The sequence below is a fragment of the Athene noctua genome, chromosome Z (assembly GCF_965140245.1).
Source record: "Athene noctua chromosome Z, bAthNoc1.hap1.1, whole genome shotgun sequence".
Lineage (NCBI taxonomy): Eukaryota > Metazoa > Chordata > Aves > Strigiformes > Strigidae > Athene > Athene noctua.
Window position 1 is genome coordinate 33,892,021 of NC_134077.1, and position 27,840 is coordinate 33,919,860.

Here is a 27,840-nt window from a genome sequence, read left to right on the forward strand (position 1 = left end):
AGCTATTCTCAATTTATTTCTTTTACACAAACTACAAGATTGATTAATTAATATTACACTTGTTTGTCTTATGTATTTTACTGTGCTGAGAAAGCTTTAAGTGTAAACTGTATATTTAAACTGTCTGCTATGCTATTTTAAACCCAAAAAAATTTGTATGTGGTCAATCGTTTCAAACTTAGCTTTGAAGTTAATCGTGGTTTTAAATATCAAATGGACACTACTGTAAAAAAAATATTTCAGTCAAAACCAGGCTGGTGAATAATGTTATGGCATTTGTTAAGACAAGGAAATACTGGAACAAAAATAATTCCCTCTTTTTTTTTTTTTTTTCACTGCTAGCTGCACAGCATGGCTAACAACTTCAGGAACTTCTTGCACTGCCTTCTTCCTCCTCTTTACACTGTAGAGACACTGCTGGTTCTAGTGGTTAGAGCTGATCTTTTCACAACCACAGCTAAAAAAAAAAATCAAAAGGAAGGTAATATTTACTATTAAGTGTACCAGTTCTTTCACAAACTACAAAGGAAAGACAGTACTGTAATGATACATTGCATATAGACAGCTTTTCCTCTATCATAAAAACAGCAAATAATGCATGAAATAACTACCTCTCACATTACTTGACATGCTCAATCAGTTTAGTTTTTTCCTGCCAAAGGAATATGGTCCCAAAGCTGTAGCAACTGCTCTCCAACTTGTGGTTCCAGCTCCTAGAAATTAGCAGGAAATGAGAGAAGTTACTTGCACTGCTACTACTGAACATATAGAAACTATTTATAACATAATTTTTAGATTAAGTTACTGGTGATTGCTTTCAGTCATTCTGAAGAGCTCATTCATTCCTTTTTTTATTGACACACACATTAGAACTCTCCACACAGGAAGAGTTTTTACAAGTTTTTGGGGGGGTTTTCATCCACAGTAAGACACCAGTTCTTAAGAACAGAATACTGAGTGAACACACCACCACCACTGTGAAGGTTTGAACTCAGGCGGCAGCCAGACGCCACGTGACCAGCCCTTCACCTCCCCCTCCCTCCTCTGATAAGGCAGAGGAGGGACAAAAGAAGAGAATTCATGGCTTGAATAACAAGAAAGAATTTATTAAATATAACAAGAGAAGAACAGTAAAAATAGTAAGTTGAAAAAGAAAACAGGTAAAAGTCAACAGTGGCTTACCAAGCACAGTGACTGCCCCCCACAGCAACAAAACAGTCCAGATCTACTTGAGATACCTTAATCTTGGCAGCCTGATCCGCCTGTTGGTTGTTCTGATGGTCTTCAGTGTCCCGGCTCTTGGGTACATGAGCGTCTACATGGCGTACTTTCACAACCAGATTCTCTACCAGAGCAGCAATATCTTGCCATAATTCAGCAGCCCAGGCGGGTTTGCCTCTGCGCTGCCAGTTGCTCCGTTTCCACTGCCGTAACCACCCCCACAGCGCATTTGCCACCATCCATGAGTCAGTACAGAGGTAGAGCACCGGCCAATTTTTTCGCTCAGCAATATCCAAGGCCAGCTGGATGGCTTGCACCTCTGTGAACTGACTCGATTCACCTTCTCCTTCAGCAGCTTCAGTGACCCATCACGTGGGGCTCCATACTGCTACTTTCCACCTTCGAGGTTTCCCGACAAGGCGACAGGACCCATTGGTAAAGAGGGCATATCGCTTCTCATTATCCAGTAGTTTATTATATGGTGGGGCCTCTTCAGCACGTGCTACATCTTCCTCTGGCACCATCACAATATCTTTGCCTTCTGGCTGATTTGTGATCACTTCCAGTATTCCTGAATGGCTGCGGATACCTATTCTGTTGTGTGATTAATACAACAGGTTTCCTCCATGTGGCATCAGTTTCATGGTGTGTAGAGGTGACACTCCCTTTGAACATCCAGCCCAGCACTGGCAGTCGGGGAGCCAAGAGGAGCTGTTCTTTAGAGGGGTCCCAAACACCTCTAAAGCAGCTCAAACGCCTTTATATGCTGCCAGTATCTCCTTTTCAGTCAGTGTAGTGGTCTTCTGATCCTCTGTATCCCTGACTCCAAAACCCCAGGGGTCAATCCCAAGTCTCCCCTGGTGCTCTCTGCCAGAGATTCCAGGTAGGGCCATTCTTCCTGGCTGCAGTGTAGAGCACATATTTAACATTTTATCCTGTCCAAACTGGCCTGAGGGCTACTGCATGAACTATTTTCTGCTTAATTTGTTCAAAAGCCTGTCACCGCTCCAGGCCCCACAGAAAATCATTCTTTTTCTGGGTCACTTGATCGAGAGGACTGACAATCTGACTGTAATTTGGAATGTGCAGTCTCCAGAAACCCATAACACCCAAGAAAGCTTGCGTTTCCTTTCTCTTAGTTAGTGAAGACATAGCTGACATTTTATTAATCACCTCCACTGGAATCTGACAACATCCATCTGGCCATTTTACTCCTAAAACCTGGATCTCTTGTGCAGGTCCCTTGACTTTACCACACTTTATGGCAAAACCAGGTCTCAGAAGGATTTGGATTATTTTCTCCCCTTTCTCAAAAACTTCTTCTGCTGTATCACCCCATATAATGATATCATCAATGTACTGTAAGTGTTCCAGGGCTTCACCCTGTTCCAGTGCAGCATGGATCAGTCCATGGCAAATGGTGGGGCCGTGTTTCCACCCCGGGGCAGTCGATTCCAGGTGTGTTGGACACCCCTCCAGGTAAAAGCAAACTGTGGCCTGCATTCTGCTGCCAGAGAGAAGGATGGAGAAAAATGCATTGGCAATATCAGTCAAGGCATACCACTTGGCTGCCTTCAACTCTAGCTCATACCAAAGTTCCAACATGTCTGGCACAGCAGCACTCAGCGGTGGCGTGACTTCATGCAGGCCACGATAGTCCATTGTCAATCTCCACTCTCCATTAGACTCTCGCACTGGCCATATGGGGCTGTTAAAGGGAAGCACGTCTTGATGATGACTCCTTGGCTCTCTAGCTGACAAATCAGCTTATGGATAGGGATTACAGAGTCTCGATTGGTGTGGTATTGCCATCAGTGCACTGTTGTAGTGGCAGTTGGCACCTGTTCTTTAACCCTCATCAATCCCACCACAGAAGGATCCTCTGAGAGACCAGGTAACACAGACAGCTGTTTAATTCCTTCTGTTTCCAAGGCAGCTATACCAAAAGCCCAACAATAGCCTTTGGGGTCCTTAAAATACCCTCTTCTGAGACAATCTATGCCAAGAATACATGGAGTGTCTGGACCAGTCACAATGGGATGTTTTTTCCACTCTTTTCCACTTAGGGTCACCTCGGCCTCCAATACAGTCAGCTGTTGATACCCCCCCGTCACTCCTGAAATACAAACGCGTTCTAAAATTTGATGGCATTAGGGTGCATTGTGCACCAGTGTCCACTAAAGCCTTATAAGGCTGGGGGTCAGATGTTCCAGGCCATCGAATCCACACAGTCCAGTAAACTCGGTTGTCCCTGTCCTCCGCCTGGCTGGAGGCAGAATCCCTCTAATGTTGGTCATAATACCTGCCAATGACAAATGGGTTAGTGTGGTGTGCACCTGTTTCAGCCTCATCTTGATTACTGGAAACCAGAGCAGCATTTCTCCTGAAAGGACAATGTTCTGTACTTGCTCTTCTTTCCAGCTCACATACCTGCTCTTCTAGGAGGTAGGTAGGTTTTCCATCCCTTTTCTTCATGTCTTCTCCATAATCACGCAGGCCACAGCTTCCCCTGTGGTGTGTACCAGTTCTCTCGAGTAGAGAAACAATTGCTCCTAATAGCCAAGATTCTGTTCCGTGCAGGTGGGAAGTAGAACATTTTCTCCCTAAGTTGCTGGAATTCTTGAGGTAATTGTTTCACAGCCACAATGATGAGGGAAGAGACACTTTCTTCATATTGTCATAGTTGGTGAACCAGTTCATTCACTGTTGGTCCCTCTTGATCTGGCCACTCCATTACTGCTAATGCACTGGCATATGATGAGGGTGTGCTCCGTACAAAAGTCCTCTGCATGGGCCGGGTGCAACAGACTTCATCTGTGGGTAGCTGTGCTTTATCTGGTTCATAGTAAACTACCTCCCACACAGCTAGCTCCCTCAAGTATTGAATGCCTCTCTCCATAGTGGTCCCTTTACTTGGTCAACATGTCAAGTCATCCTTGAAGGGATACCTCTCCCTCACACTTGATAGAAGTTGCTTCCAAAGACTGAGATTTTGTGTCTCCTTTCCAATGGCTTTGTCAATGCCCCTTTCCTTAGGCAGGGATCCCAGCTGCCTCGCCTCCCTGACCTCTAGTTCCATGCCACTGGCCCCGCTATCCCAGCAACGCAGCAGCCAGGTAATGAGTTGCTCAGCTGGCTGGCGGCTGAAATCTTTTGTCTCGCAACTCACTCAAGGACAAGCATTGGGTGACTATCACTGCCTCTGCCTCCTCCTGTTCTTGTGATGGGCCTGGTTCATCATCACCCTGTACACTGCGAGGAGATTTTCTTGTGTATTTCCTCTCCTGTATGGGAGCAACTGACACTACCGTGGGTTGGTTCTCTGGTTCAGCTGCAGCGCCCGTCCTTGGGCTTGTAGAGGCTGCAGTTTCTGTTATATGGTTAACCTTAAATAGAAGCATAACCATAAACAAAACCTGAACCACATTCAGGAACACGCTAGCTCCTAACAGCATGGTAGCCATTTTTAGATCAACATTCCACAGATATTTGAACTTCCCAAACTTCTCAAACACAACTGTAAATCACCCCAGGACCAATGACCGCACGTTATCATATATGAGCATCACATAGTTAACCCACCTCTCATGGAAGGTGAGCAACAGCATAGGAAACACATATAGCATATGAGGTAAAAAGATCTTAAGGAGCCAAACAATCCACATTTACCCGTTTTTTTGTTATCTCAGACAAAAAGTAAGGCCTTCGTGCCCCACATTGGGCACCAAAAACTGTGGAGGTTTGAACTCAGGCGGCAGCCAGACAACACATGGCCGGCCCTTCACCTCCCCCTCCCCCCTCTGGTAAGATAGGGGAAGGACAAAAGAATAGAATTCATGGGTTGAGTAAAAAGAAGGAATTTACTGAATATAACAGGAAAATAACAGTAACAATTGTGAGTTCAAAAATAAACGGGTAAAATGCAACAGTAGCTTACCGAGCGCAGCGACCGCCCCCACAGTAACAAAACCGACCACTGACTAGCAGCAGCAAGCAATGAGAGCCACACCCCCACCTGGGCATGACATCACAAGGTATGAAATGCTCCAATGAAAATTAACTCCATCCTGGTCAAAACCACGACAACCATACAAGACCATATGCACCATATACTTTGTTCCTTCCACAAGTTGCTTACTTAGTAACTGAAGATCATTATTCTCCACATCTTTTAAAAGTTTAATTCCATCAAGCATGGTGGAGAATGTGGAAAGGCACGTCACAGGTAACACAGTGGCTCTTGGTGGAATCACAGTAATATAAACCAGTTGGTTTTCAGATTGTTAAGATTCTTTAGGTCTTTAGAGACACTTGTAACAGATGCACTGTTAACATCACATGCTATGTTCCTTTCCCCATTTTTACAGTATGTCCCTTTACTCATTCTTACACCTGGAGAGCTTTTGGGGAAGTAGTGAGAAGATAATACAAAAAGCTTAGCTCTAGAATCTCGTGTCAAGAGATATTTTGAGAGGGGACTGGGGAGAATGCAGAAACTGCCACGGAAAACTGTTGTGCCAATTATCTTCTAACTTTTTGTAGTTGCATTTAGCTTTAACAGACTGGAAAACTGTCATAAGCTTTATTCAGCCTCAAATCCCAAGATTTTCTTCAGTCTTTACAGTAAACTCAGAGCTATAATTATGAACAGTTATTTGACTGTGAATGACTATCTCAGGGCACAAATCTGAACCAAACAGGGAACAAATCTCCAGAATCAAAATTACAAATGTCAAAAAGCTTTTATTTTCTGAAACACCCAGCTTTAATTCTTTTTTAAACACACATTAAGGAAGAAAATGCTTTGATTTTATCAAAAAGCCTCCAATACTTCAATAGTAATGTATTAGCAGAACGTACAATGTGCACCTATGAACTGTGATTCAGACTAACAGATATAGAAGTTGATAGAAATGTCAAGGATGAACAAGTTAATAAACAATACACAGTACTAACAAGTAAAGAGGACTTTAAAAGAGAATAACATTACCTGGCTATCTCTGCTTATTTGTACTTTCTTATTGTCATTCCAAGGGTTGAGCAAATGGTGTGTAAACTGAAAAGGAATGCTTTCTTTTCGGATCCACTCCACCTTAAATACACCTCCCAAACCAGCAGACCCCCAGTCTTGACTTTTCTCGCGCCCTATCTCGGAAGCCATTCTAGCAAAACCCTGGAGGAGAAATTGAAATATAAAAGGAAAGACATAATTAGAGCATACCTGCTTACATTGAAATTAAATGACTGCATTTCATATGAAACTTTCAAATTAGTTTCAAAGAGATTCACACACTCTCCCTCATAAAGCTGTATCTTTTAAAATGTTTACATCTAGAAAGTTAAAAGAAGTATCATTTGTTTTTCCATTTCAGATATACTTTCTAGAGAGTCTGTTAACAGAGAACATCTCTTAATCTCTCACATTTACCATTAAAAGTTTTTTAAGCTTTGTAACAGAGGTTGAAAAGGTGGTGTAAAAACATTTGAAGCATAAGGAATCAAGATGAATGTTCTACTGTGTAACAGTCCATTAGCTATTCCTTGCTAGTTGTAGGTATTCTTTTACAGAAATCCATTCCTTCCTTCCCATCTTCCCTCTAAATTAAGAAACTTCCACATAGAATTAAGGGAGAGTAGCTATTCTTCAAATTAAAAAGGTAAAGTTGCTTTTATTTCCTTCTTCAACACAGTGGGAAGAAATTCCAACAATACAACTACTCAGAAAGAAAATGGAAGAAATCCCAAATCCAAAATTTTTTCTAACTCATTTAAGGACACCCCTATTTGCCCACACACCAAATAAAACAAAGAAACCCCACCACACACTCAACTTATCATCTATTCAGGCAAATTTCTTCCAGTTATGATTTAGGAGTCCAAGAGATGCGGTGCCCTACATAAGTTGCCTGCACACACTACTGTCATAAGCCACACAGTCCTAGATAGCTCAAGCCAGAGTTAAATGGAAATTAATAAAAGCAACAGAGGAAAAATAAAGGTGCAAAGCAAAGAGACACTTGGTACAAGAGAATATTAATAGGAATGTTAACCTCATATTCTGATGAATGTCCCGTGCATTATCAAAACTGTAACAGCAAGGCAATGTCAACCACCTACACTCCTAACTTCAGTATGTCTACCCCTCCCAGCTTTCTCCGCTAAGAGCGCCAATACAACAGCCCATTTTCAGTATCAACTAGCACACTGCAAATTACTTTCCAGTACTAAATCTGCATTTGCCAAATCAGTATATCTATATCTCACCATAATCCTTCAGCGGAATCACCAAGACAGATGTATTTAGGCTAGTTCATTAGATTTTCAATTTAGCTGACTTTTAGCAGTTTAGCTGTCAAGTCTTTAACTTTAAATTGGCTACAACTTTGTCAATACATTGTTGACAAATAATTTACTAAAGTTGAAGTCAAGACACAGCTCTGGAAAAATCACAGCCATGACCTTCCAGCATCTTAAGTTTAGAAACTACATTTCAGGCAAGACAGATTTTATTACAATTTGTAATGAAGTCATCTATGAGTTTCCTAGTTTTAAAAAGCTGTGACTTGATTATAACTGCTTGTTCATTTGCAGTATTTATTTTGGCATGCAGAGAAAAGAGTAGCCATCCCTGCCTTGTTCAGATTTGTTTTGTTTGATCATTTTGTTGTTGTTTTAGAGGATATAGGGTATTTAAAGGATGTAGGGTATAAACATTATTCTGACTCAAGATGTTTGGAGGCAATTCAGTCTTAGCCTTTGAGTGACAAACTCCGCTAGCTAAAAGAGCATATTTCAGAGTAGAATGAACTACCCTTTCCTCAGCAACCAGACACTCTACTTATTAGAAGGGGAGAAATCATAAACAAAAACCTCCATACTACACAGTCATTTGCTGCACTCTCCTAAATCATCAAAAAAGCTAATATTTAGTATTAACTAAGGACTCACCTGAAAGTGTCCAGACCCTTGAACAGAAAATATTAAGTAAACCATGCTGCTCTCCCAAAAGGCTCTATTTAGTTTTCGTTCATTACTTGGCATAGTAGACCATATACCCTTCTGTTGAGAAATATCAATGTTTTGCACGTTGCTACTTTTCATTATAAAGTACCGAACTGGCATATCTGGTCTTGGTGAAGGAGATTTTGAACCCTGGAAAAATTAATTAAATTAAATTAAGCTACAGTAAAATAAATCAGGCTTTAGTCCTAGAGTTTTACACACAAGAAGACAGAAATCACTTGACTGTGTTCCTACCTTCCTCTCCCAGATTCTACAAGAAACACAAAAATCTATCAGCTGGCATGGTCTGATTTGGTTTTAAAATGTATTTCACATTTATTAAGCTTTTAAAAGTTTCTAAAATAGTAATCCATTCATGAGGGGCAGTAAGGAAGTATAGCAGAACATGCCTGAATAGTCTAGTGATTAATTACAATTCTCTGAAATCTGACATGCCTTCACATGACACAAAATTAATTATTCTAGCCTGTAGCCTGAAACACACTACTCACATTTCCATCTTCAGGAAACTAAGTTTTTTCCCTTTTATTTTAGCTGAATTTAAAAACTGAAATACTTAAGAGGAATTTAAAATCCTCCAATGAGTCCCTGTGCCTAGAGGAACAATAGGTCTTCCTCTCAGTGGTCTGTTTAGTATTACTGCAGTTTACTATTCAAGTACATAGGCAAAATTATGCCAATAACCTCACTAAAAATGTGTGCTTTGTTAAAATAACTGTCATTAAAAAGCAAGCAGTCATAATAAAGTAGATAACACAAAACCTAAAGAGAATCAGTACTGATGTATGCAATTACAGAGAAAGACAGAAACCAGAGAATTCAGAAGTGCATGTACTGTATACTAATTCAGAAAAAAAGTTAATACAATTTCACTGGTTATTATATCAAGTTTAAAAAAATCCCAATTTTTTGATAGCTTTACTCAGCAGTCTGAAAAGAATAATATTTAAACTAGCGTAACAAGGATAATTAGTCTAGATTTTTAAGTTCCAGAAAGAAATAAGTATTACACAGCTGTTAAAAATCAAAATGTAATTTAGGGCCTTAATTTATTGATATAATACCTGATAGTTGCTGAAAGGTAACAGCAAATTTATTTCTGAAATTCTACTAATTTTGAAGAGTGGAATAACTTGTTAATTAGAACTCTACCTTTCCGGATATTGGAGAAGAAGGACTAGCACAGGGGCTACTGCTATCTGTAGACTTCATGGATGACTGATCTGACCTGTCATCTGTAGTTCGTTTGGAGTGAAAAATGTTTTTTTCTTTTTGCTTCTTTGGCTGGTGAAGTGCAGGAGGCATAGATTTCTTTAAAACTCTAAAAAGTAAAGGTACATACAGGACATACCACGAGTTTCATATGCAGTCACAGAACAATTTATGTCCACATATCAGCCTATTGTATGAATATAGGTATTACACTAACTCCAAAACATATTAAACACTAACTAAAAAAATACTGATCAAGCACTGGTTTTTAATGCTAGGGTTAAATCTCTTCTGGTACCTCTTTCCAGTGATCACAATTTGTGGACAATAATCCTGACTGCTCCCTCAAACAGCAGGCACACATATGAAGTATTTCTCAATGAAATCACAAATACAATGCAGCATAGGACAGTATAAATTATTTCAACTGTATTTTTGTTTCTTCCTTTTTATTACTAGCAGAAATTCAAGTGATGCTTCTATTGCTCAATAAATTACAACCTAGAGTCTAGAGGATCTCAAAAGCTTACTTTTCAGCATTAGAGGAATCGGAGAGTTCAGTTTCTGCTGAGCTTTTTCTAGTGTTGGTTAACCTCCACGTAGATGCTAAAGAAAGTTCTTCAGAAGTCATAGGTCTTGGTCTCTGACCAATTCCTGAAGGCTGCTGCAAACCTGCAGACTGTTCTTCACTACTTAGAACAGCTATAATTGCTCTTAGAGTTGCTTCATCAACTTGAGACCATGGTTTTGAAGGAGCTTGCATACGACGCAGAAGTAAGCTATGCCACTTCTGTCTGAGTTGAAGCAGCAAACCAGCAGCCTGTAATAAATTTCAATTCAATTAAAGACTAATAAAGATTACATCAGACAAGTAAGGGTACCCTGCATCTTTCCTATCACGCAGCATCTGGCATTCTAAAATGAACAGAGTCCAAACTAGAAGGCAGGACTAAAGTGCTGTGGAAGGGGAGAAAACCCAACATTTAAAATAAGCTGTTAAGTTATCTTTTCTCAGGTGCAAGATCATTTCTGAAACGTTGTATTTCATTTAGCCCTGCACAAAACTTAGAATTATACTGTAAATTCACTGGATTTTTTCACTTTAAAATTTTATCTTAAAAAAAAAAAAAAATAACAACACCTCTTCATGCTTTATGCCCTTCCTCACAATTCACTTTGTATTCATGCACATTTATACCTGAGGAAAAAGAGTTACAAGTGACAAATTTTTCTAACAGACTTCTGCTCAAAGGAGATGACAGAATTTAGAAGACTAAAGTCCAATTCCCACGTTATCAGAAATGTATCCATTTGAAGGAAAAAAAAACACCAAACACACTTTTGAAGATCTCTGGAAGAGGCAGTATCATTAGATCTGGTAAGTCCAAGTGTTTCATACCCTACAAACTACTCTACCTCCTACCACAGCCACAGCTTCTCAATGACCTGAAGCCTTCTACCTTCAAACGTTTGTTTTTTCGTTTGGGATTTTTTTTCCCCCCTCTTTCTAAAATCTGACAGCAGCTTTCTTTCAGTGACTCCAAATTCAAGTGCTCCATTTTGATCCAACTTTAGTCATCCTCTCAGAGAAGGAAATACACAACATGTCATTGCAGCTGTTCACTCAACTCCTGCTCAGATTTTAGCTAACCCTTATCTCATGCTAAGGCTTGCTATCTGCTGGCAGCAGTGCCATTAGGTCAAAGCAAAAGCACCATGTAGGCAGGACAGGTGGCCAGAAAGAGCTGAAGGGCCATTATGCAGCCACTATCACCTGTAGCTTGCTGTGTCCTGCAGCCATTACCTTTTGTCCGGTAGTTTCATCAGAATCTGCTCACTTACAGGAATGGACCAAACCTCCAAGTTGGAATGTATAAAACAGCAGCTTACTCCAAAAGCTTTTGAAGCAGATGCAACAGTAGCTGGACTGCTTCCCAGCATGATACAGGGGACACCCACACCATGACAGAGGAAGAAGGATGAACACTCTCACCATCCGTGCGGTAACTAATTATTTTTTTTCTTTTTGCTCACAGGTGTGTAAATTGAGAGTTACGGGTTATAAATTATGAAATCTTACAACTTAAAAAGTAAGGGAATGCATGCTATAAACTAGTCTGGGCAAAAGAGGATTGAGGCCCTGTTTCTTTGTTGTATTTCTTAATGAGCTCATGAAATTAAGGTTAAATCACAGATTACACTATCCTATAAATCTGAGAGACCCAAATGGACGATGACAGCCATTTTTACAGAAAATTCTTGGTTACCCCAATGTTTCAGAAATCTTTTTAGGAAGATATGACATATATATGCTTCTACAAGAAGCAAGCATTGAAGTGATACACTACTTACTTCAGGATCCAGTCTGAGATGGAGCCATTCATCAAGCTTCAGTAGTGCCAAATTAGCAGTTGTTTTGTCCTCCATCTCACTATCACTGGTATCATTAGATAACCCATCCCCTGAATTAAAATTAAAAGGTGCATCAATATTTCTAAATTATTTCCACGTACATACAAGAAACCTGAACACTACTGTATTATCAGCAATAAACCCATTCTCTTTCTAAACTTTAGTTTTGAATGTAAACATTTATAAAACTACTTTTTATTTTCTGCAAATACACCTCAGGGAAAAGTCTTTGCTTCAGTTAGCAGAACTCAAGTATCCAGAGCTGCTGAAGGCCCTGCTATATAAGCACCCGTATTGATGTGATCTAACTCAAGTACCTTCATTAATATCAACAAGCCATTTTTAAACTTCTTCCTGAAGCTGTTTGCAAAACCACACATTGCTCTATGCTTTATTTCCTAGTAAAACAGCAAATTTACTTCCTAGTAAAACAGCAGATTTAAAGACTCATTAAGAAAAAAAAATTACATATGGCTATAAAGTAGGATTCTTTTTAAAAAAAAACCCCTACCATTCAATCTGCATAAACACTATTTTAAGGTAATAGTTTAAGAGCAAAACAGGAAAGCTTCAAAAATAAGTTGGACTCCTAACTTTGATTTAAACTTACATTTCTAGAGAACTGGCAGCAGGATATGTTATTTTTGCTTCTATTCCTACAGAACTCCATTTAAATAAAAAAGGAAGTTTCTACATATTCTTTAACACTTCTAGTTAATAGTATAGCAAATTGTCATTAGAAGTTTTCAGTACAAAGTAATCTTTAAAATGCATGTTTCAGTTGGAAGCAATATGACTATTTGCCATACTGATAGCTTCTGAACCAGATTATTCAAACTGAATGATAATTTAAAGTATCACATAAATTAGTCCGTAGAAAAAACACACCTGCTACACTTTTCAGCATTAGTATTGTTGTTAGACATTTTGTTTGCATTTTTTGTTTCCCTACAAACTATACTGTAATTTCTGAGACTTCAGAATTATATAGGTTTAACTTACAGATACAAATCTTTATAAGTATTCACAAAACTGAGACATTTATTTCAGAGGCTATAAACTATTCTTAGCCAATATACATATTAAATATTCTTGAAAAATAAGCTTTCCATATCACATACTCATATATACTAATAGAAACATTCCAAATCCAAAACCCACTATACCTCGAAAGGATGAAGGTTCCTGCAAAGCATTACTTGGTAATCTAGCTGGTCCACAGAAGAGTGACACAGTGACAGGTGTTACAACAGAACAGCATCTGATATTTGCTATCCTGTGAGCTCTTGTCATTTCATCATATATAAGCCAGTTTGTAGGGAGTGCTTGAATGGCTGCAGCATGCCCATTTGCCGGGGGAATCTGTGCAAGAGCAAATAAGACTGGGCTATTTTTCCCTCTATTTGTAATTAAAATAAATTTTAATGTATTTCTTATTTTATGTATGTAGAATACATAAATATTTATATATACACAAACTTAAACACACAGGTTAAAAAGTGAGAGAGATTTCAAGGGGACTCACAAATTATCCTGCCACCTTGAAATAATATTTTGCTTTAAAAAAGGATAAAAAAAAAAAAAAAAAAATCTGTTTCAGAGCATAACTTCTTCCTGCTGTTATGAGCAGGGACTGTTACATCTTTAAAACAGTTTTATTTTTTACCATTTTGTCTCATTCAATCGAGAGGACTAACTGAAATGTTTTGATGAAATAATATGGAAAAAATAAATCAATTTCAATTCTTTATTTTATCAACTGCCAGGAAAAATATTTTCTAAAAGTGTAGTGTTTAATGCACATGCTGCTTCTAAAGTACTGAGAACTATGAAGAGACATTTGTAAAACATCTGATACAGAGTATAGTGCTCTTTTTTTGTGAACTATAAATTCAAAATGATTTTACCTTTTTATACTGAGGTTGACTAAGAACAGAGGTAGGATGAAATCGCACTTTCTTCTCCTTTGGTCCAGTCAAAGTCAGGCCTTCTCTATCTACATACACTAGATTGGGATACATCCCAGCCAGTAAGGCAGCTTTAACTACAGCCCAGTTTTCAGAGTTAGTATTAACATCTCTAATATCAGTTCCTCCTCTGGCTCTAACAAAACCTGAAGAAAGAAGCCGACAAAATGTGTTATATTTGCTTGTATTTCATATATACTTCTTTGCTTCTCAAAGAGTTTGAAAAAAAGAAATAAACTGCAAATTTTTTGCATTTTTTCACCACTACCAGCGTTAACAGCACCAAGAAGACACCATTATATTGAAATCCTTCCTGATAAGAGGTTACTAACAAAGGATAGAACTACTCGTTACAACACAAAGACATTTCCTATGGAAATAATTTATTAGAACATACAAATCTCAAGAAATGTATCTCACAGTGAAAGCCAGTGACATATCAAACAATCAGGGCACTTTCAGTTAGCTGCTCCCCAACCACACTTCCTCCAGCTTCTGCACCATGCCCAGCACAAATGTGTACTGGTCTGTTTCAAATTAAGGAACCAAATTTATACCAGTGAGCACTCCTCATTACAACTGGTATACACTTGTACTAAGTATATATTTGACTCCAAAACGATGTTAAAATTTTTTCCAAGCTATTTACCTGAGGCTCTAAGCTGGCCAAGCAACTGTGTCCGCATTCCTACAATGATTTCCATTGTGGCTTGAGACAGGAAGTTCTTTTCACAGAAGATTCTCTCCCAGCCATCACTACGTGCCTTTTGCCATGCCTATAAAGAATATTTGTTTACACTTATCTATGAATTTGATTTTTTGCACTTTTTAAAAATGCACATTTACATTGATAAAACAAAGGCAAAAACCATTCTGAATGAATGGAAATGTATCAAACCAGATTTTTTTCCTGGTTAAGTACTAAATTATTAATACCCATTCCCTAAATTAACATAATGATCATTATGTTATTTTAAGATCATTTAGTTATTATAAAGATTATGTTAAGATCATTATTTTAAGTTATCAGTGTAGCAGAATATAAAGTGGCACCTTGTTGAAACATTCAGAATTTAACCAGGTTTGGAAGGATAAACAAAAAATCTGACAAAAAGTCTTCCCTCACAGATTTATGAGTCCAATAACCAGAAAGTCAACTGGCAAAAATAAAGATTCTTCTCTAAGGACTTAATATAGTCTATCATTCTACACCCAACTTGACTGGTACATCATTTACTTTGATATATGATCTACTGTGATTAGTACTCTTTCTGAACATGAAATAATACCTGGAAAGCCCTGAGAAGCGCCATATGGTCACTAAACGTTCCTGCAGTAAAACGTTTTCTACACAGCATGGCTGCACGCTTTTGAGAGGCTAGTGTAGGTAGGACGAAAGGGTCTCGATATGCAAGAGTGCAAGCAATAGTAAGAATAGGATCCAGGCACTTCAAAACGACAGCACACAACACCATTTTACCAAGGTGGGGCTCTACTGGTAATTCAGTGAGATGATAACCAAGTTCAGTGAGATCTTCCCAAGGGTCCATAGCATCTATTGTCTGTTTAAAAAAACAAAAAAAGAGAAAAGGGGGGAGGGAAGGGGGAAGTGGATAAAATTAATTTATGATAAAAGCAGAAAGGATGTGAATACTGGACATTAACTAGACTTGTTCCTATATACTAATAAAGCAAGTCAAACTCTTAACAATTCGAGAAAAGATTTTTAAGCACTCTCTCCACATAACATGGAAAAAATACATACACACATGCAAAATGAAAAATAGACAACACCAACAACTGTAAAGCATCCTTAAGTAAGTGAACAGTCTCAGTATAAACAAAACTCAGTAAGATATGTTGCCACACCACAAATATAGAATGAAATACAATTCCCGTCTAAATCTAATCCTTTGCTGACCTTAAGCATTTGCACAGCATTTCTCACAATTAAAGCTGGTGGAGGATCAGGAGCTTTCATAAGAAAGTCAACAATTGAACAATTACTTGGAGCCAGAAGTTTTGTGTGTAAACAAAGCTCCTGCAAGTTAAAAAGTAGAAAAGGATTGTTAAGATTGGGGGGAAGAAAAAAGCAAACAGTTTTTTGGAGTTAAAAGCATGGTTTGATGATAATACATTTTTTAAAAGTTATCATTTCTAACGTGCACCTGAAGTGGCATTCTTAGAAGTTCTGGAGTCTGATATTCCAGCATACTCTGAAATCGGAGCCTGCTGAAGAGACGAAAGCACACTCCAGGCTGACAGCGCCCAGCCCTTGAAAATAAAATACGGGAAGTTGTTGAAAATTAGAATTTATATAAAAGTGTAAAGTGTAAAGTGTAAAGTGTAAAGTGTAAAGTGTAAAGTGTAAAGTGTAAAGTGTAAAGTGTAAAGTGTAAAGTGTAAAGTGTAAAGTGTAAAGTGTAAAGTGTAAAGTGTAAAGTGTAAAGTGTAAAGTGTAAAGTGTAAAGTGTAAAGTGTAAAGTGTAAAGTGTAAAGTGTAAAGTGTAAAGTGTAAAGTGTAAAGTGTAAAGTGTAAAGTGTAAAGTGTAAAGTGTAAAGTGTAAAGTGTAAAGTGTAAAGTGTAAAGTGTAAAGTGTAAAGTGTAGTAAAAGTAAAATAAAATAAAATTAAATTAAAATACACACAAACATAGAATGGAAATGTAGAAGTAGGTCTAAGAAAAAGATAATTGTTAAGTGTAAGTCCTACACATGACGTAAGAGTGTTCCAGTACATGGATTATTTTTGATAGTATGGAAATTTGTTATTTTAATTTTACACCAACACTGAAAGTGTTTTGGAGAAGCAAAAATAAGACCTATCTAAAAATAAAATGATGTGGGATTTTTGCTAACTTAAGATCAATCCAAATCTCAATTGTCCTTTGATGTAAGAAATAAAAGTTAGAAACTTCATTTCTTCCTCTCCACATCCCTCAAACAGTTGGAAGTTACTCTGGGAGTAAAAGGCAGAATGAAGACCAAAAAACTTGTGAGTGATGGGACAGAGACAGCAAATGCTCAGATTCACACTCAAATTCCTACAAGTTAATGCCAATATCGTATCACCAAACATAGGTTTTTGTTGCTACATATTCTCTTAATCCTCACCCAGTGTTGGAAAGAACAGGATAAAAGCCTGTTAAGTCATTAATAGTTTGGAGAATGTTAATAAGGAATCACTGCTCAATGTTTCTTCTAATATAGGGATGAAGGGGCATCAATTAAAAACTAGCAATAGGCAGCCCTTTACCCATAAGTAAGTTGCAAAACACCTTACTGGACACTGGCTGCTGGTGCTACATGGGAGAGAGGAAGAACAAGTTCATGGAGGGTAACAAACTAGACCTAATGTAAACTTCGGGAAACTTCCAACTGTCACTTTTCTGCAACTTGGGAAATTACTCTAAGGAATATGCTGACCCTTACTCTTCTGCAGAGCATTAGCACTGGCCACTGTCCAGTACAATACTGAACTAGGCTAGTAACATGACCCACTGTGGCTGCTATTACATTATGCAGCTTATCCTCAACATACAGGATGGTGGATAACTGCAAAATAAAATTCAGTATAAAGCATTTTATTACCTGCCTCTTCTCTGGATAGCACTGGCTTTTGAAATCCACACCATTTTTAGCATTGTAACACAACTCAGTGCATCAAAAGACTTCTATAAAAGCAAAGTAAGGATCATAAAATCAAGATTGAATAGAGTACATGAAATAAAAGTTACTAATGATTTACATCATCAACAGAAGTTGTCTAAAAAAATTAAATAATAAGCACCAGCAGCTTCTGGCACAAAGGCATGTTTTAAGGTACTTAGTTTTTAACATGAAGTTATGCTATCTCCTTTGCAGTATCTTTGTGCTATACGTTTTTCTAAATTAAATATTTCTAGTCAACAGGTAATTATAAGTCAATAAAAGGCATGGATTATATTTTGTGGTATCACAAGCTAAGCAAAAATATGTTATTATATTGAATAAAGTTTTCCTCTTTGTCCCACCTGGAAATTATGTCCACATTTTCTTATATTTGATGCAAAATGACAAAAAAAATGTATTACCATGTATTGCCATGAAAACTTCAGAAGTTTGGTGTGAAAATTTTTGTAGAAATTTTCTAAATCATATACTAGGTCTTAAACTGCCTCATTATGTCGTCTTACTTTCTTGAGCAAGTAATTATGGAATGGGCATTCAACACATCAGAAACAACGCTTAAAAACTTAATAGATTAGACTTGGGCTAGATAGAATAGTAGGACAAAGGAAACTTGTGGTGTTCTGTAAGTCTCAGGAAGATAGCAGTCCATACTGATGAATTTGTTTTGAAAATCAAATAGGAATACTAAATTTAAAAAATAATAACAAAAATCTATCAATATATCACCATGCAATAGCTTTTCCAGGGTTTTTAAACAGTTAGCTATTTAAGTATTTGTCATAAAATGGATGTTAACATTTCTCAGTGAGTTTTATGCTTGACATGCACTAGCTCTCAGCCTACTATAAAAAAATAGTTCTCCAAAATTTATGTATTTTAAAATAACACTAAGAATTTTACTTCCCAAAGAAAGTTTAAGCCAATCATACCTCTTTCATTTTGCCTGAGTCAATAACAAACACAACATCATTGACCGTTATGCTGGTTTCTGCAATGTTGGTAGAAAGAATCTGCAATAAAACCAACAAACTATAGTAACTGTAGAAGCAAAGGCAAAATAAATCAATACAACATCTGACAAAGTCCTCTGATACTTGCTATTTTGCGGACGCCAGCAGGTGGACTTTTAAGTACCTTCTTCTGATCCAAAGTCTGCATATTTGAATGAAGCATGAAAACCTGGTATCTAATGCAAGACAAAGAGTACATTTTAAGGATCCTCAAGAGAAATAATAAAAAACTCAAGACAACTATAGAAACTAGAGGTTTTACCTGTGAGCATTATCAGCAAATCTCTTGTCATCAAAAAGAATACGGTCTCTCAGGCTAACTATCTCATCATATCCAGGAAGAAATATTAAAACCGCTCCTTAAAAAGAAGTTGGTTTCCAGAGTTAAACAGAAAATTCACTTCAAAGACATGTCAGTACTGCATATACTAGCACTTAGAAGGTTTTACCTGCTTGGTATTACTGAAAAGACAGCACACTTCATCAGAAGCTGAATCAACAGTAATTTATTTGGAGTCTGTGTATATACCTACCACCATCACAACTACAACAGATGTTGTAAAGTAAGTGCATAATCAGGTCTAGATCCACTTTTTCATCATCAAAACTGTGATGATAGGCTTTCAACAGTTCTCTGTCCTCTGCACTAAGGTCACTGCCACTTGTTTGGACCAGGGAACTTTCATCCAGATTTCCAAATTCCACTGAAGCACTACAATATACAAATACACAGGCCAAAGTCAAGACTGTTTGCTTCAGGTTTGCATTCAGCCATCAACTCTAATTTAGATCAAGACCAACAAGAATACTTGTCTCAAATTTAAATTTTAAAGTGTAGCAGAACAGCACCTCCACAATACTATTATTGTTCACTGATTTAAGTGTTAACCCAGCAAAGCATGTGATTTCAATTTCTAGCATTAACTTTATTACACTTCATTGAAACACAGCCTTAAGCAAATGTGACAGAACTCTAAGTATATAGACACTACTTGTTCATCTGTTAAAGAAAAAATATTTAAAAGAAACATATTTTCCAAAAACTTCCCTATCATAACAGTTAAGCAGGTACTACACTAACAGAAACTACACTAAGAGAAATTATAATAGTATACATCTCTACAAAATTATAACTAAACTATGATAACTAGAGGGTAAATCAAAAAACAGTGCTTGAATGGCCTAGTGTATGTGATACTCATACAAAGCCTCTTTAATATGGCTATCATGTATCAACAATATACAGATAAAAACACAACAGACTTGCTTCCAAAATAAGCATCTGAAATTAAAATGGTACATGGTAGGGCATCAGCATTTCCTCTGCATATTTACTCAAGTTACTGTAATAATTTCCTGACTAGATACATAATGATAGGAATGTCCATATCAAGATGATAAACGCTAATAATATAAAAGAAGTCGTACACCACTAGAACTATATTTATCCTAGGAGTTGTGCAAACACAATCACTATGATACTGAAGACAAACTTTTTTTAAAGTAACTGTTTCCAAAATATTCTTATTCTCAAATAAATCTTGCTATTTAGGCATAAAGCTTTAGCATAAAAAGCTTAAATCTGTTCTGATTAAAAGGTAACAGAACAAACTTTCCTTCATCATGTTATACAACTGTTTCTGCAAAGTATTACAGCTTACCTGTATGACTCCAAGAGGTCAACAACCTCTGTCTGTCCAAAGCGCTTAGCCCAGTCCAAAGCCATCCTAAAAGAGTTGCATAAAAATCTTCATAAATTTCTCACTTCAAAAGATACACATGAATAGCACATTATGTGAAGAGACAACTGACACTGTATTTTTCTATCAGTTTCTGCATTATTGCTTATTAAGTGCTGGTTTTACTGGATCTGCAACTTCGCATTCTGAAGTGCATGAACAGGTGTAATAGCTATGATTTTTAACAGGTGTAATAGCTATGATTTTTAACTGCAATTCTTCACCAAGAAAGAATCCCTGTTTTACACATAAGTACAGGCAAATAGATAGAAGGGAATGATGAGGAAATTTGATTCAAAAAACAAACATCAACGTGCAGAGATAAGCCATGTCTTTTTGCAATACCCTTTATTCCTTCGAATCATCCTCAGAACTCACAACCCAGATGTTTTTTCTCCAAAATGTGTGAAAACACAGGGCTTTTTAATGTCGTACAGAAGTTGCCCTCCTCACAATGCAGTTCACTCTGTTTTCCTTTTGAACTGCATTTCCTCCCAAGTTTTTCAAGTGGTAGTACCAATTATCAGACCCCTAGAATCCTAAGTCTTATTTTTCCATATTATAATTATTTACTATAGCTCCCTGTTTATATGAAGACACAATTCATGACCATAAAAACCTGAATTCTTACAGATTCACAAATATTTTTACATGATACAACATATTTATGGATATAACACAGCAAAGATCTTTGCACTTGTAATATACTATTTTTAAATCTAATATAGGTTACTCTCTTACAGTAAGAGCTGCCAAACATTTTGGGTCTAATTCAATCAATCCAGTGAGAAAAATTCCAATTTTCCTTCTAAATAGTGTGTTACATCAAACTCACTGAAACCAAGAGTATATAACCCATAGTCAATACTGTTTCATTAAGAATTCTATTTAGAAATTACAGAAACGAATGTGATAAACACAAGTTAGAAATTGTTTAAATTTCAAAACATATTAGGGCTTACAATAATCTGGTAAATTAACAAATTACTTTAGATGTTACAGAAATTTCTCTCTCATATGTATATGGACAAACAGATCTAACTTTCAGTTTATCTGTTTGTTTTTACCAGCCATTGGATGATTTGCAGTGGATACTTGCTCCCATACTGATCAGTTGTTCTACTTGACTCAGAAAGCCTCTCCCTGAAGCAATCATTAGTGCAGTCGCACTGGTTTCACTGTGCCTATAATCAACTGATAAGTACAAAACAAAAAATAAATTAACCAAAACCAATAAAAATGTTATTTTTTTCATCTAAATGTATTATGAATATAACTTTCCCAGCACAAAGAGAATTTGTTTCTTCACTTCATCCCACCAGTCAATTCATGTGAATTTAAGGAGTTTATAAATGTATTCTCATATCTGTCAATACTTCAAAACAAGTACAGCAACAACAAACTACAAACTCATTAAATTTGCTAACCCTATTCAATTTTCAGCTGGCATCAGAATCCAAAAGTAACAACATTTGAAACTGGAGATAATGTAGCAACAGAAATTCAAGTCATTTTATGGTTGTTTTTTTCTTAGGTAATAAGATGAGAAACTTACCACTGACATTCTCAGTTAAAATGAGATGGAACACCTGAGCGAAGGAATCAGTATCTTTATTCAACCAGATGTCAGACAGACAAGAATCCATTTCTTTTATTAGCCATGGCTCAAGGCAATTTGCATCTTTTTCAGTCTGAAGAGAAAAAACAGTACTGAAAGATCAATCTCTTCAAAGAGTTGCCCTTATTCTCATATATAAGACTCAAAGAATTTGAATTTTTCCAAACAACCAGAAATACAGCAGTCAGATACCTGTTAAATCATTTATCGTATCATATGCAAGTATTTTAAACAGCAGTCCTGCCATCTGATCTAAACAAAAGTTATATATATAACCATCATAAATCAAAAGTACACTTTTATCTAGAGCAGTTCATGCTAATAAAAGAAAGTAATGTTTTGAAATACGTTAATATCCTTCTAGAAACTCTACGGGAATAATATAATTAGAAAATAGTTTTTAAATGGATAGCAATAATTCAACACAGATTTAAACATCTCTTCCAACAAAAGGAAAAACTTACCAGTTGATTAAATACTGTGTCACCACCATCATCCAACAGATTATACTCTTCAGCACTTGGAACAGATCTCTGTCTCTGAGATTCCGGTTTGCTATTATTTTCTTGAGCAGAACACCACTCAGTAAGAGTGCTCTGCTGTTTTTCTTCTAGAATGCATAAAGTATTTCCAAAAAAGTTCTTCAGTCATCTTAATTATACATTCTTTTCAATTACAAAAAATATTTATCTCAAGTCACAAAGTTTTACCTATTCAAGCTCTTCTATTTAATCTAGAACAGTTACCAGTCCAATATAAATTCCGTGATTAAGGACACCATTGCAAACATCCACTATAAGAACAAGGTAAAAAAATACTATTTGGGTGCTTAACCCCCGAAGTCTCCTGTATTCCAATTTAGTGCATTCAAATGAGGTTCCTAAGTAAATATTTACTACAATTCTCAGTCCAGATCTTTCTCCAGAAGTGAAATACCAAAAAGAAGTGATATAGTGCCTTCAAGTAACAAATAATTTTTGCATACAAGTAGAAGAAACCAGTGCCTTAACTGAACCTTTTTATCCACATTGATCAGAGATGATACTCTTGTTTCAGCTGAGATAAAGCTTGGGGTTTTTTTCCTTTCTTAGTAGCTAGAATAGTTCTGTGGTTTGGATTCACTATGGGATTTGATATGAGAAAAATGTTGATAATGTACTGATATTTTTAATTGTTGCTAAGAAATCAAGGACTTTTCAACTTCTCATGTCCTGCTAGTACACAGGTACACAAGAAACTGGGAGGAAGCAGAATCAAAACAATGGACCCAAACTGGCCAGTGGAATATTCTGTATCTTCTAACATCATGCTCAGTATATAGATGAGGACTGATCGGGAAGCTCACTCTGGCTTCCAGGATTGTGGTTTCAGGATTCTCTCTTCCCTGGGATGGCTAGCCAGGAGTGGGCTGGCCATCAGTCAGTAGGTGGTAAGCAATCACATTGTGCATTAGTCATTTGTATTTTCTACTACTACTATCAGCATTATTATAATGATTTTATTTTACTTCCATTATTAATTTGTTTTTATTTCAACCTATGAGTCCCCTTACTCTTACCCCTCCAGCTCTCTGCCCCATTCCCCAGGGGTGGGAGAGTGTGAGCAAGCAGCTGTGTGGTGTTTACACTGTGATAAATGTATAGTTAGGATTGTATGTTATAGCTTTAGGGTTTGCCTTTTCTTTTATTTTTCAATACATACTAGGATCATTACTTTCAACTGCCAAGAAAACTTCTCAAATAATATATCTACTTAACTGAAAAGCAACTATATTAAGTCCAAGGGTGTTAATGCTTCAGGCCTACATATATTAAGTACATCCACATCTGAAGAATGTTGTGGAAAGTGTTACTAACAGGAACCACTTCTGTGCAAGACATATAAAATCCTGCCCTCTTCACACTAATCTGTACCCAAAAGCCAGCACATAGTGTCTTCTCTTCTATAGCTTTCATATGGTCAAAGCCTGCAATTATATGCAACTCTAATCATCTGAAAAAATATAACATTTATCAACTGAAAGCAAACTGAATGCAACCATTATATATTTTTTTAAAGTTACATAATCTACTTCAATAATGTAAACACTGAGAGCTTAAAGATACTTGCTGTCATCTAATCATGTCTCATTTATATTCTGACTTTGGAATTTTAACAATCATCCTATTTAGTTGTTCAGTCATTAGACTTATTGCCAACCCTAACAACTAAGAATTCCACCAACCTTGCTGCTTCTCTTTCTTGTACTTCACCATCTCTTTGTTTGTATACCCAGTACTTCGTAAAATATCCTCCAAAAACATCTCTTTAACTTCAAAAGGTCTTCCTTGTACTGAAAGTATAAATAATTCATAAAATATTAGGTATTCCTTAGCTTAATTTATAACCTTAATTTTAAAAAAGCATTTTTGTAGACACAAAAAGTGAATTAAACATTATTTGGGTCTGATTGAAGGACTTACTACTTTCCTTGAAAAGTCTTATAGGAGTTATCTATGCTGGAGTTTATTTTCTTAAAATTAGGAGGCCACAAAAGAAAACATTTGGATTACCTTGGGTACCTTCCTTTTCATTATCCTTTTCAACTCTATTAAGTGTTGTTGTAGCAAGACATGCTCATAAGATTAACAGCTATTAATTGCAATTTTATTAAAAGGAGAAAAAGAAAAAAGCCATTGTTTTTTAGGGTTACAAAAATGAATTCACTGTGTAAGACTAGCATCCGGATTACAAAATATAACAGCAATTAGTACAGCTTTAGTGCAAGATACCACAAGCATATGGCTACCTTTGTATTAAACAACATTTTTTCTTGAGAAGTATATGAGGAGAGGGACATCCCTCTATTTGCTCAATCGCTTCAGCCAAAGTTGGCTTTCTTTACTGAATACTTCCTGATAAAAGAAACATTCCAATGGTCTTTATCTCCTAATCATTTACGCTGATTTCTTCTTCAGTACCACTGTTATCTAGAGCTTATTTATGGACATTAAAGGATTCTTTATCACAAGAATTAAAATCTCTAGACTTTAATTTCTGGTCCTTTAGCAGACATTTTCCATAGCTGAGCTTTAATCACCAAGGACTTTTCTATGCTCCAGAAAGAACAAGCTACAATTCACATATGTTTAGCAGCTGCCATGGAGGAAGTCTTCCACGACTGATTGCTGTGTACTATAGGAGCTCACAAGTATCAAATGTTGGTTTCTGTGATCAGGATTTTGTCAGGTATATTGTTGAAGAAGGATCAAATTTTTTTCATTACATTAACAGAGAATTATCTAAACCCTCTTTTTGTAATTCTTAAATTCCCCAAAATGGAAAAAGGAACATGTCTTTACTGTGATTAGCCTGTGAAGACTAGTATGTGATCACAGTATGATCACTGAGGTAAACTGGAGAAAGATACTGTAATCAAAATTTCCTGAATAAACATATTGATTTAAATGAACAAGAAGATACAAGAAGAGTAAACTGGAAAGCCACACAATTGAAACTGAGGTTTCACCTCTCAAAAAAAATAAAATTGGGAAACACTTAAATCATGTGTAATTTTCGTATTCCTGCCTCCAACAAGAGCCTTATTTTACTAGGCAGAAATTCAGAACTGGGAACTAGAAATAAGCACTTCTATCTGTTAAAAAAAAAAAAAAAAAAGATTTCTTTTTCAGGAACATTCACTAAAATAAACCAACAATTTGCAAAGACAATTCTAAAAAATGTGATCCTACCCATGGGTAGGATCCAGTCCTAGAACTGTGAAGCTTCTTAAAAAAAAGACTGACATGCAGACAGTCTACTTGATTGTTTTGAAAAGAAAACATTTCTCTCAAAAGCTTATTTTCACAGAATCACAGAATCATATAGGTTGGAAAAGACTCTGAAGATCATCTGACAGTGACACCTGACAGTGTCACTGCTCTGGTGCAGCCCTCTGATTACTACTGTTTGTTAGTTATCCAGGCAGGTAATGATGAGGTGGTAAAGAGAAGTCTAAAGTCACTATAAAATTACTTCAAAGCACTGGGGTGGCTAGTTGAAGGCTTGGGAGATCAGGTGGTATTTTCATCAATCCCTCAAGGGGAAGAGAAAAACACTGAGAGGGTGGAAAACATATCTGATTAACACATGGCTCAGAGACAGGTACCACCATTGGAATTTTGGGTTCTTTGACTATGGTAAGGTTTATAGGGCATCTGGTCTGCTGGCAACAAATGGGACAGGTGGTATGCAGCTGTCCTAGAGAGGGGAAAAGGATTGAGGGGCAGGAGTTAGCAGGGCTTACTGACAGGGCTTTAAACTAGATATGAGGGGGGAAAAGGGAGGTAACTAGGCCTGTTAGGAATAAACTCAAAGGAAGCATGCCAAAGCTTGAAGGATGGTGGACTGCTGAGGGATCTTGGTGAGGGCTCTCCCTCTGCCATTCCATTTGAGAGAAGGGATAGATATTTAGAAACCATGGAAGCACCCGAGAAGGGTCTGGTAGGAAAGGGAGCCCACATTCACAAAAAGGTGATGGATTCATTCATCTCACGTGCATCTACACCATTGCACGCAGTGTGAGCAACAACCAGGGGGAGCTTGAGGCCACGATGCAACACAAGAACTATGACACAGTAGCTCTCACAGAAATGTAATGGGATGCCTCACACAACTGGAGTGCTGCAGTCGATGGCTACAAGCTCCTCAGGAGGGACAGACAGGGAAGGAGAGGCAGTGGAGTGGACCTGTATGTTAGAGAATGCTACAACAGCTCAGAAATCAAGTACAGTGATGACGGGGTTGAGAGTGTTTGGGTTAGGTTAAGGGCCAATAAAGCAGATCTTGCTGTGAGAGTTTGCTATAGACCCCCCAACCAAAGCAGTGAGGTGGAGGAAGCTCTCTATAAAGTTGGGAGAAATCTTGCGGTCACTTGCCGTTGTTCTTGTGGGGGACTTTAACCTCCTGGGTATCTGCTGGGAACACAACACAGCAGAGAGGGAACAGTCCAGGAGGTTCCTGGAATGTGTGGAGGATAACTGCCTCACACAGCTGGTGAGTGAGCCGACCAGGGAAGGAGCCCTCCTGGAGCTGCTTCTGGTGAACAGGGAAGAGCTTGGGAGGGAGATAAATGTTGGAGGCTGTCTAGGGTGCAGGGATCGTGAGGTGATCGAGTTTTCAATCCTTGGAAAAACAAAGGGAGGGGTTAGTAAAACTGCCACCTTAGACTTCCAGGGGGCAAACTTTGACCTGTTCAAAAGACTGACTGACAGAATCCCTTGGGAGGCTGCCCTGAAGGAAATGGGAGTCCAGGAAGGCTGGACATACTTCAAGAGAGAAGTCTTAAAGACACAGGAGCAGGCTGTTCCTGGGTGCTGGAAAACAAGCAGGCAGGGAAGGAGCCCGGCCTGGCTAAACAGGGACCTTTGGCTGGATCTCAAGGACAAAAGGAGAATCTATGACCTCTGAAAGAGGGGGCAGGTCTCTCATGAAGACTATAAAGACGTAGTGAAGTTATGCAGGGAGAACATCAGGAGAGCCAAAGCACAGCTAGAGCTCAACTTGGCTGCAGCTGTTAAGGATAATAAAAAATGTTTCTATAAATCCTTTAACGACGAAAGGAGGATTAGGGAAAATCTCCCTCCTTTATTGGATGCAGAGGGAAACATGGTAACTAAGGTTGAGGAAAAGGCTGAGGTGCTCAACGCCTACTTTGCCTCAGTCTGTAGCAGTGGAACTGGCTGTTCCCTGCACACCCAGCCTCATGAGCTGGAGATGGGGAGGGGAAGCAGAATGAGGTCAGCACAGTTGAAGAGGAGGTGGTCAGAGACCTGCTGCACCACCTGGATGCACACAAGTCTGTGGGACTGGACAGGTTACACCCAAGGGTGCTGAGAGAGTGGGCAGATGTGCTCGCCAAGCTGCTGTCCATGATTTACCTGAAGTCATGGCTGACTGGGGAGGTCCCACTGGACTGGAGGGTGGCAA

At 37.6% G+C, this 27,840-nt stretch overlaps 1 protein-coding gene across 1 annotated transcript in view; it reads right to left on the minus strand.

The window, feature by feature from the left end:
- Positions 1–258: 258 nt before the first annotated feature.
- The window catches only part of YTHDC2 (YTH N6-methyladenosine RNA binding protein C2), a 42,864-nt gene continuing 15,282 nt past the window's right edge, over positions 259–27,840 (minus strand). The window contains exons 8-30 of the mRNA XM_074931430.1: positions 24,098–24,205; positions 22,338–22,483; positions 21,811–21,946; positions 21,323–21,449; positions 20,178–20,243; positions 19,050–19,228; positions 18,779–18,875; positions 18,605–18,692; positions 18,436–18,516; positions 17,426–17,508; positions 16,004–16,109; positions 15,757–15,876; positions 15,125–15,397; positions 14,485–14,611; positions 13,776–13,981; positions 13,035–13,230; positions 11,809–11,918; positions 9,987–10,276; positions 9,397–9,565; positions 8,170–8,373; positions 6,212–6,394; positions 612–713; positions 259–457 (exon numbers count right to left, since the gene is read on the minus strand). Of these exons, the coding sequence (XP_074787531.1) occupies positions 642–713; positions 6,212–6,394; positions 8,170–8,373; positions 9,397–9,565; positions 9,987–10,276; positions 11,809–11,918; positions 13,035–13,230; positions 13,776–13,981; positions 14,485–14,611; positions 15,125–15,397; positions 15,757–15,876; positions 16,004–16,109; positions 17,426–17,508; positions 18,436–18,516; positions 18,605–18,692; positions 18,779–18,875; positions 19,050–19,228; positions 20,178–20,243; positions 21,323–21,449; positions 21,811–21,946; positions 22,338–22,483; positions 24,098–24,205 (3,167 nt within the window). The 3' untranslated portion in view covers positions 259–457; positions 612–641. The remainder of the gene's footprint in view (positions 458–611; positions 714–6,211; positions 6,395–8,169; positions 8,374–9,396; positions 9,566–9,986; positions 10,277–11,808; positions 11,919–13,034; positions 13,231–13,775; positions 13,982–14,484; positions 14,612–15,124; positions 15,398–15,756; positions 15,877–16,003; positions 16,110–17,425; positions 17,509–18,435; positions 18,517–18,604; positions 18,693–18,778; positions 18,876–19,049; positions 19,229–20,177; positions 20,244–21,322; positions 21,450–21,810; positions 21,947–22,337; positions 22,484–24,097; positions 24,206–27,840) is intronic.